At 58.2% G+C, this 8,680-nt stretch overlaps 1 protein-coding gene across 3 annotated transcripts in view; it reads left to right on the forward strand.

Annotated features, from left to right (window-relative positions):
- The first annotated feature begins 1,822 nt into the window (after positions 1-1,822).
- The window catches only part of LOC144224187 (solute carrier family 22 member 1-like), a 33,051-nt gene continuing 26,193 nt past the window's right edge, over positions 1,823-8,680 (forward strand). For all 3 annotated transcript variants that reach the window (XM_077755061.1, XM_077755060.1, XM_077755062.1), the window contains exons 1-2: positions 1,823-2,301; positions 7,437-7,540. In XM_077755061.1, the coding sequence (XP_077611187.1) occupies positions 1,891-2,301; positions 7,437-7,540 (515 nt within the window). In that variant the 5' untranslated portion in view covers positions 1,823-1,890. The remainder of the gene's footprint in view (positions 2,302-7,436; positions 7,541-8,680) is intronic.

An 8,680-nucleotide genomic window follows, 5' to 3' on the forward strand; every position in this document is an offset into this window, starting at 1 on the left:
GGGGGCCCGGTGAACCAGGATGAGGGCCTGGGGGGCCCGGTGAACCAGGATGAGGGCCTGGGGGGCCCGGTGAACCAGGATGAGGGCCTGGGGGGCCCGGTGAACCGGGATGAGGGCCTGGGGGGCTCGGTGAACCAGGACGAGGATCTGGGGGGCCCAGTGAACCGGGACGAGGGTCTGGGGGGCCCGGCTGGCGCAGGCTGTCCCCCTGCCCGGCCCCTGCTCCAAGAGCAGCCAAGGGGCTGGCGCACAGGCGGACGGGCCTAGGGAGCTGCTGCTGGAGCCAGGCCCCGCGGCCAGTGCCCCGGCCTTGGAGGTCCGCCCAGCACACAGGCTCCCAGGGGGGCGTGCGTGGAGCGCAGTTCACCAGCCCCAGCCCCAGCGCTGCATGTTTCAAGGCCCTGCTGCCCTGAGGAGCCCACACCCTTTCTCCCTGTCCGTTGGTGTGGAGCCGCATAAGGCTGCACACTTGTGCCCCGGTTTCTGGGGCGGACCCTCTGCAGTCTGGGGCAAGATCTGCCTCTGAAGCCACGTGGGACCTGCAGCTGCCGGACTGAGGGTCTCTGTCAGCCGGCGGCGCCTCGTCTCCTTGCTCTGTGGACTCCCGCACAGGGCCACCTGCTTCATCCAGCCAGCAGTGGGCAGACGGACGCCGGCCAGGTGGCTGTTAAACTGCACTTGATGTAATCCTGGGAGTGGCATGGCCACATTTGCTGTGTTCTGTGGGGACCAGCCAGTCTCGAATCCCATGCCTACTCCAGGGTGCGACTACCAGGAGGCAGGGTCATTGGGAGGCCACCGTCCTATCTCTGCCTGCCACGCCCTTCCTGCCTTTCATCACTTCCTGCTCTTCTCCTCCCCCCACTGTGTCAACCCACTGGGTATAAGGTGCGTGGCTGGCTGAGGGGCCCATTTTGGGGGCTCCCCTAGTGCCCTCTGCTTGAGCTGTCCCTCTGTGAGTCTATCCCCCCTGAACTGAACGCTGTTTGGAGTTAGAAGCTACCCCATCTGTGTCCCAGAGCCTGGCACTGCCTGAAACCTATAGGGACTTGGTGAATGTTTGTTGAGTGAAAAAAACAAACTGACAGAGGAGTTCGTGAACTAAGGGCAAATTAAGAAATTCAGGATGTTGCTCTGGAGCAGAACAAGGTTCAAGTTCAAGGATGGTGAGAACTCGGGAGGTTGCTGTTAGCTCCTCAAGCCGCTATTTTCCTAGCTGTGCCATGGGGAGAGTCGTAGCATTGACCTTGAAGGCTGTCATGACCTGGTAACAATTCAGAGCCCTAAATTGGAGGCTGATGCTTTTGTCATTATTATTACCTGGCTGATGGCCGAGTCTGAGCCTGTGGCCGAGTCTGAAGCTCGTTGGTGACTTCCTTTTCCACGAGATGCTGGCCTGCAGACCCCTTGGAGACAAATAGGATGTGGTGCTCAGCAGAGCCACGCTTAGGGCCAGGCCAGCTAGGTGAAGGAGTATGAGTGCTGGATCGCACAGCACCTGAAGCTGTACTACCTTTGATTTATCTGGATTATAAAAAGAAGTTTTTAAGTAATCTCTCTGGAAGAGCTCTAAAGAGACCACTGGGGGCAGGGGGTTGCCTGACAGGCTCTAGCTTTCTCCTCTAACGCCCAGAGAATTAGAACCTCAGCCTCGTTGCCTTGCTTCCCCGCAAGGCATGTGGCCAGGCACCCTCCTGCCTTTCGCCCTTGCCGGACACCCGCGCCGTGGGGTGAAAGATTATTTCCAGTTGGTTGGCTTCCAGGTAGAGCAGGCTTGGACAGCAACTTGATTTTAAACCAGCCCGTTGCAGAGAAGCCGACATGAGACATTGACCTTGGCCACCGCCGCCGGAGCAGTTCGGCCAAAGTGATGAGGGTGCCGGTCCAGTCATGCCCACTGTGGATGACATTCTGGAGCAGGTTGGGGAGTTTGGCTGGTTCCAGAAGCAAATCTTCCTGACCCTATGCCTGCTGTCAGCTGCCTTCGCCCCCCTCTACGTGGGCATCGTCTTCCTGGCCTTCACCCCGGATCACCGCTGCCTGAGCCCCGGGGTGGCCGAGCTGAGCCGCCGATGCGGCTGGAGCCTGGCAGAGGAGCTGAACTACACGGTGCCCGGCCCGGGGGCGGCGGGCGAGGCGTCCCCTCGCCAGTGCCGCCGCTACGAGGTAGACTGGAACCAGAGCGCCCTCGGCTGCGTGGACCCGCTGGCCGGCCTGGCGGACAACAGGAGCGACCTGTCGCTGGGCCCCTGTCGCCACGGCTGGGTGTACGACACTCCCGGTTCGTCCATCGTGACTGAGGTGAGAGCCGGCCCTGTGTTTTGGGGGGCAGGTGGGTTTCGGAGACGGGGGAGGGGAAAGGGAGGAGAGTTCTATTCACCGAGCACTTAGAACATGTCCAGTTCTGGGGCGCCTGGGTGGCTCTGTCACTTGGGCATCAGACTTCGGCTCAGGTCATGATCTCATGACTTGTGAGTTCAAGCCCCGCATCGGGCTCCGTGCTGACACCTTGGAGCCTGGAGCCTGCTTCTGATTCTGTGTTTTTCTCTCTATGCCCCTCCCCTCCCCCCAAATAAATGAATATTAAACAAACAAAAAGCATCCAGTTCTGTCCTGGATGCTTCCCACTCTTCCCTTGTCTAGTCTTCCACGGACTCTGGGTGTTAGGGAAGGAGTCTGAAGGTCAGAGAGACCTCGGCAGGCCAGGCTGAGCTGGATTGTTTGAACATGGGTCTACAGGGAGACGGGCTCCTTTCTGCCCCACTGGCTTCTTTCTCCAAGAGCCTGCTGAATTGGCTTAGGGTACGGCTTCCCTACCGTTGGAATTAGCGGGGGCCCCCTTTCCTCCATTCAAGAGGTACAGGCATGTGAGGGCTTCATGTGGCTGGGGAGGGGAGGAGGCCGCCCTGGCGCTGGAGTCAGACTGTTTTAAATTTTTTTTTTTTTTTTTAAATGTTTTATTTATTTCTAGGAGAGAGAGAGAGACAGCGTGAGCAGGGGAGGGTCAGAGAGAGAGGGAGTCACAGACTGAAACAGGCTCCAGGCTCTGAGCTGACAGTCAGCACAGAGCCCGACGCGGGGCTCGAACCCACGAACCGTGAGATCATGACCTAAGCGAAAGTCGGACGCTCAACCGACTAAGCCACCCAGGCGCCCCAGACTGTTTTAATCCCAGCCTTGGTCCGGAGGAGCTGGGCGTCACTGAGTAGGTTACCCCGCATCTCTGAGCTTCAGCTTCCTCTCCAGGGATGGCAGTGAACTGCCCTGCAGGGTCGGGCAGTTCAGCTGAAGATGGCGTAACCGCTGACAAGCATGAGCTGAGCTGCACGAGGTGGCCCCACGGGATGGGGTGATGGTGTCAGAGGGTCCTGCTTGCATAGTTCAGTGAGTTATTTCTGGGTTGTGCTTTGAGAATATTTTAGTAAAAAGCCACCAGAGTTTTTTCCTTTCACGCATCCTTTTGAAAGTGTTGCATTGTGATGGGGTGGGGGGGACTTAGAAATTAGCACTGAGGTCGCTCGTTGAAGCCAAGAGCCAGAAGCTACGCAAAGAGGTGCTAGTAAACGGGCAGAAGCAATCGATTCTTCATCTGTTCATTTACTCCTTCATCTGTTCACTTGATAAACGTGTCTGAGCCTTTGCCCCAGCGCTGCCGTGGTGCTGGGGTGGAGACAGGGAGGAAGCTGCGAGCTTCTCTCCAGGGCAGTGAGGGAGGCGGGGAGATTAAGACCAGTGCCCAGGACCACGCGTGGGCAGACACACAGGGGCCAGTGGGCTCCAAGGAGGGGTATCCTCGCTGCTGAACTTATCATGGGCGCCTTCTGGAAGGAGGTGGCATTTGATTGGAACCTCGGGTGTATTCTGAGTGGTGAGGAGAGGAAACGGGGGGGGGGGCACTGGCCCAGGCTCGGGGGAGAAGGATCTGGTGCCTCTCGGGGACAATGAGCTGTTACACAGATTCAGGGTTCTGTGGAGAGGTCGGGGAGTGAATGAGGATGGTGTCTCCCCTTTGGCAAGAGCAGAGTCCCCCGGAGAGGTGGCCAGATAAAACACAGGACACCGAGTTAAACTTGAACTTCAGATAAATGACCAACGATTTTTTAAAGATAATTATGTCCCAGATGTGCAATATTTGATACCGAGGCAGGGAAGACAAATATTGCATGGGAGGTACTTACACTATATATATATATATATATGTTGTTTATCTGAAATTCAAATTCATCCGGGCACCCTGTGGTTTTTTGTTGTTTTTTGTTTTCCTAAATGAGGCAACAAATGTGGACGTTTGGCCTTGCTGAGGCAGAAGAGCAAGACAGTTCTGGCTGGAGCTTGGGAATGGCCCGGGGGCATCCCCAGGGGTCAGGGGCACTCAGGTGGCCCAGAAAGGAGCCCCAGTGAGAAAGGTCAGGGACACGAGTTAGAGTGCAGGGGGAGACACAGGCCTGGCCGGGGCTGCGGGGAAGGGCCCCAGCTCACCTGAGGGATCTGGGGGTGGGCAATGGAGGCTGTTGAATCAGAGCCTGGATATCAGAGAAGCAGCCGCTTGGGAGGCGGAGGTGACTGCAGAGGGGGTGTGGGGAAGAGGCAGGGGCAGCAGTCATGGAGGGAGGAGTGGAGGCGGGAGGATTGAGACAGCTCAGGACCTGGCCCCCCTCCCTGTCCGTGGCAGCAGGGGACCCCTAGATCTAAGCACTGGGGGGAACCAAGGTGATCCTGGAGCCCTGGGGTGCCGGGGGGAGGGGGCCGGGAGGAGGTGGCTGCCCGGGAAAGGGTGCCCTGGGGGCCCTGCTGAGTCCGAGGGGCAGTGGGATTCTGCTGAGGTGACCAGGGGCTCGAAGCATCGCCCTCTCCTCTCCCCCTCCCTCCCGATTGCTTGAAAACCGCCGTTGCCTCCGCTCCTCGTCCTCAACTGAAGCTTATCCTCAGAGGATTCACTTTGCTGATTTATTTCTGCAAAAATAATTGTTAACTTAGCCTTGCCTTGGACGTTGGAACTTGCTCAAGGGAGGTGCTGAGCCAGCTGGTTTGAACACCCAGCCTCACTTCCCTCCAAGCCAGAGACAGCGGCTGGGCTCCCCCTGGGGAAGGAATGTGCAGTTTCCTGCCCTTGGCGTCCGCGGTCTGGGGCCGGCCCCCCACTGGGCTGTGAGGCCCCTCTCCAGGCCCGGAAGCCCAGGCTTCCCCTGCCTGCGAGCAGGGGTGGGCAAAGGGCCTCAGCCCGAGGTCATGGGGGCACTTACATCGCAGTTTCCGAACTCACCGGGTCGCCGAGATCTGCTGACTCCGCACCCACAGCAATCTGTCCTCTGACAAGGACCCTGGGGGTTCCTGGGACCAGACGGGCGTGGAGAGCACTGCCCACTGCTCTCGAGACTGTGCCCAACACACCAGGCCCCGCAGGAACGGTGACTGCGCTCAGAGGCCCATCCGGCGGCCCCTACTCAACACAGCCCCAGGCTTTTCCGAGGGCTGGGCCTGCCTTCCGGTGCGCACACGTGTGCTAGACGGCAGTGGTTGGGTGTGAATTTGGGGGGCCCGGGGCACGGCAGGTGGCTATAGACACAGATCCTTGGCGTAGGGGTGAGGGGCAGAGATCTCAGCAGCAGGCGGTGGTAGGAGGGGCACCTCCCTCAAGCTGTGAGCCCCCCCTCCCCCGCTTGTGCACAGTCCAAGGGCAGGATGTCCCGGGGCATCTCAGGAGGCGTGCCAGGGACATCTCACGGACTCGCCCATTGCGAGATCCGAACGAAAGACAAAGACCTGCCCCGCGGCTTCGGCGCCATCTGGAGACAATGCCGTCGTGGACCGCGGGGGTGGAGGCCATGCAAAGGCAGTTGGACAGTTAGAGACACGGAGGCTGGGGCAGGGCCGTCCCTCTGCCTTCTAACTGCAGGGGAGCCGTGAGGAGGGCCTGCAGCTGAGGGGAGAGGACTCCGGGCCAGGACAGGGGACGGCAGAGGTGCCGACGTCGTCCTCCCAGGGCTGAGCCACCCACGGGAGCAGACTGACGGGGCTGGGCACAAACAGCAGGTGATGGGACGGGCTCATTATTAGTTTCTGAAGGTCAGGTGGTGGCCCAGAGGACTACCGATGTTTTATTTTAAAAAGTGCCTGTGTTGGGGATGCCTGGGTGGCTCAGTCGGTTAAGCGTCCGACTCTTGGTTCCGGCTCAGGTCGTGATCTCACAGTTCGTGAGTTCGAGTCCCGCATCAGGCTCTGTGCTGTTGGCACGGAGGCTGTTTGGGACCCTCTCTCTCCCCCTCTCTCTGCCCCTCTCCCTGCTCACAAACTGTCTTCCTCTCAAAATAAAAAGCATTGAAAAAAATCTAAAAGTTAACGGGTTTGCTATTTGCCAAAACCATTTTCGCGTTTCCCCTGGTGCTTGCATACCGCTGTGAATGGGACAGGACAATCTCAATGCATCCATTTCAGACTGGGAAACTGAGGCCCAGAGTGGCTAAGTGACTTTCCTGCGGTCACATCCCGCAATGTCATCGGGTGGGGTGGGGCCATGAGTCCAAAGTAGCTAGAGTGGCACAGAGATGGGGAGAAAGGAGGGATGTGCCCCCGGACGCCGCCTAGTTAGGGCTGCACCAGGACCCGGAAGGGCGCCAGGGCCGCGGCTCCCGAGCTCCACACTCACAACTACCTTCTCTGAGCCCGAAGGAAGGAGTAGTGATGTCTCCTCATGAGGCCTGTCCAGCACCCAGGCCTGTGACCTCTGCAGTGAGACTTCCCCTAAAACACAGCAAGGCCCTTCCCCCAGCAGCTCTGTCATGCCTGTGCCTCTCTCTCCACTGCCCAGTCTCTCCCCTCTCTGGTTCTGGGCATGTTGTCCAAGTCTCCAGCTGCCCTGGGCCCCCCGCACAGGACACCAGGGCCCAGGCTGCTCCCGCTAAGCCCCCCTTCTTGCAATCTTGTCCTCACTCAGCCCCTTCCTTTGACACTCACGTCAACATCAGTCACAATGGAAACTACATAATAGTGGAATTCCCATAATGAAATATATAATTAATAGGTACTTAATTGAGGGCTTTTGACCAATTTTAAAAACATGTTCTATTTCTTTTGCCAGATTTCAGTCTTTAGAAAATTACTCTGCTGTACTTCTTTCTAGAAAACTTACCTGTTGGCCATGTTGTCTTTTGATAATCAACTATCAATGTCGAAGCACTGGACAGTAGCTTCTTTAACTAATAAATAGTGAGGGTAAAGCAAAGATATGAGATCCATAATGATAATAACTGAGATTTACCTTGACCTTGAATTTGCCTTCCGAACACGTGGTAGGAGAAAATGCCGTGAGACACCTTTGGGACGTCACGCTTTATGTTAAACATTTACTTTGTCCGGAGAGAAGGTGGAAGGTGTAGTTTGACTCACACGCGGTCTTGTGTTTCTGGCCCCTCCGACGGTGGTGTGGACTGCTGCAGTTTAACCTGGTGTGTGAGAACTCTTGGAAGGTGGACCTCTTTCAGTCCTGCGTGAACTTGGGCTTCTTCCTGGGCTCCCTGGGTGTTGGCTACATTGCAGACAGGTACGTAAAGGCCAGTCCAGCCATATGGAGTGACAGTGCCGTGCGGAGAATGGGTCGTAGGGGTCGATGGTGGAAGAATCTGGCCAGTTGGAATCCACCACAGAGGTTGATGGGGAAAAGACATGGTAGCTAGTGCTTTGGACGAGGGAGGGGCAGCAAGCTGGAGTGAGGTTGGGGATTTAGGACGGATTTCAGGGGTCCACACCCCATGCAGATTGTATAATAGGGGTGGTGGGCTGAGAGAAGGTGGGGACAAAGCCAAACTTTATGTGTCAAGCAGATGGATGAGGTGAGGGTGGGGCTATTTTTTGAGGTGGGACCGAGTCGGGGTGGGGGAAGCCGACTTCACTGCAGCTCTTTGTGGCGGGAGGGGTGGGGTGCAGAGTTGTGTCCTAGCAGCGCTAGCCTCACAGCTGCGCTCACAGGAGCCCGGGAGGCACAGAAGAGAAGTCAAGTAGGCTGGTGGATACACGTGTTGTGCTTGGAAGAGAGGTTGGCGCTAGAGATAGATCTTCGGCCTTCATCCGCAGGAACTGGTACTTAACGCTGTAAACCGCGTTTGAGGCCCGCTAGCAGAGCGTGTGGAGAGGCGAACTGGTTGGTAGGGAAGGAGTTGCGGCCAAGGAGTTCGCACAGCTGGTGCGGGAACACGACGGGGCTTGCTCGACGAGGCAGAGCAGGCCACACCTGCGCACGTGGCCCCACGAGCGCCAGGGACGGTGTCAGAGGAAGGCTGAAGAAGAGCGAGAGAAGAGAATGCGGAGTCTGTGCGTGTGGACAACTCTTAGGGGCGAGTGGGCTGCGAAGGACAGGGGACAAGCGAGGGACCGCATCGCAGAGCGCGGGGTGGGGGTGTGGGGACCGGAGGGGCAGTGGAGGGGCTGGGCTCCGGTGACGGGGCACCGCCTGCGGTCAGAGGCACAGGAGAAAACACCACGAGGTCTGATTGCTCTGAGGTGAGAAGGGGTGAGCCCTGGACGGGAAGTTTCCATCGGGGTAGAGGCCAGGGGCTGGTGCGGAGGCGCGCTGCGCGGGGCAGGTGTGAGGCCGCGAGAAGCAGGAGGAATGGGCGTGCTGGGGTCCAGGATGCAGGGGGCAGGGTGGGGCGATCTGGGGGTGGGGGCCAGGCGGCTGTGACCG

This window comes from Crocuta crocuta, unplaced genomic scaffold (assembly GCF_008692635.1).
Source record: "Crocuta crocuta isolate KB4526 unplaced genomic scaffold, BGI_CrCroc_1.0 scaffold11, whole genome shotgun sequence".
NCBI lineage: Eukaryota > Metazoa > Chordata > Mammalia > Carnivora > Hyaenidae > Crocuta > Crocuta crocuta.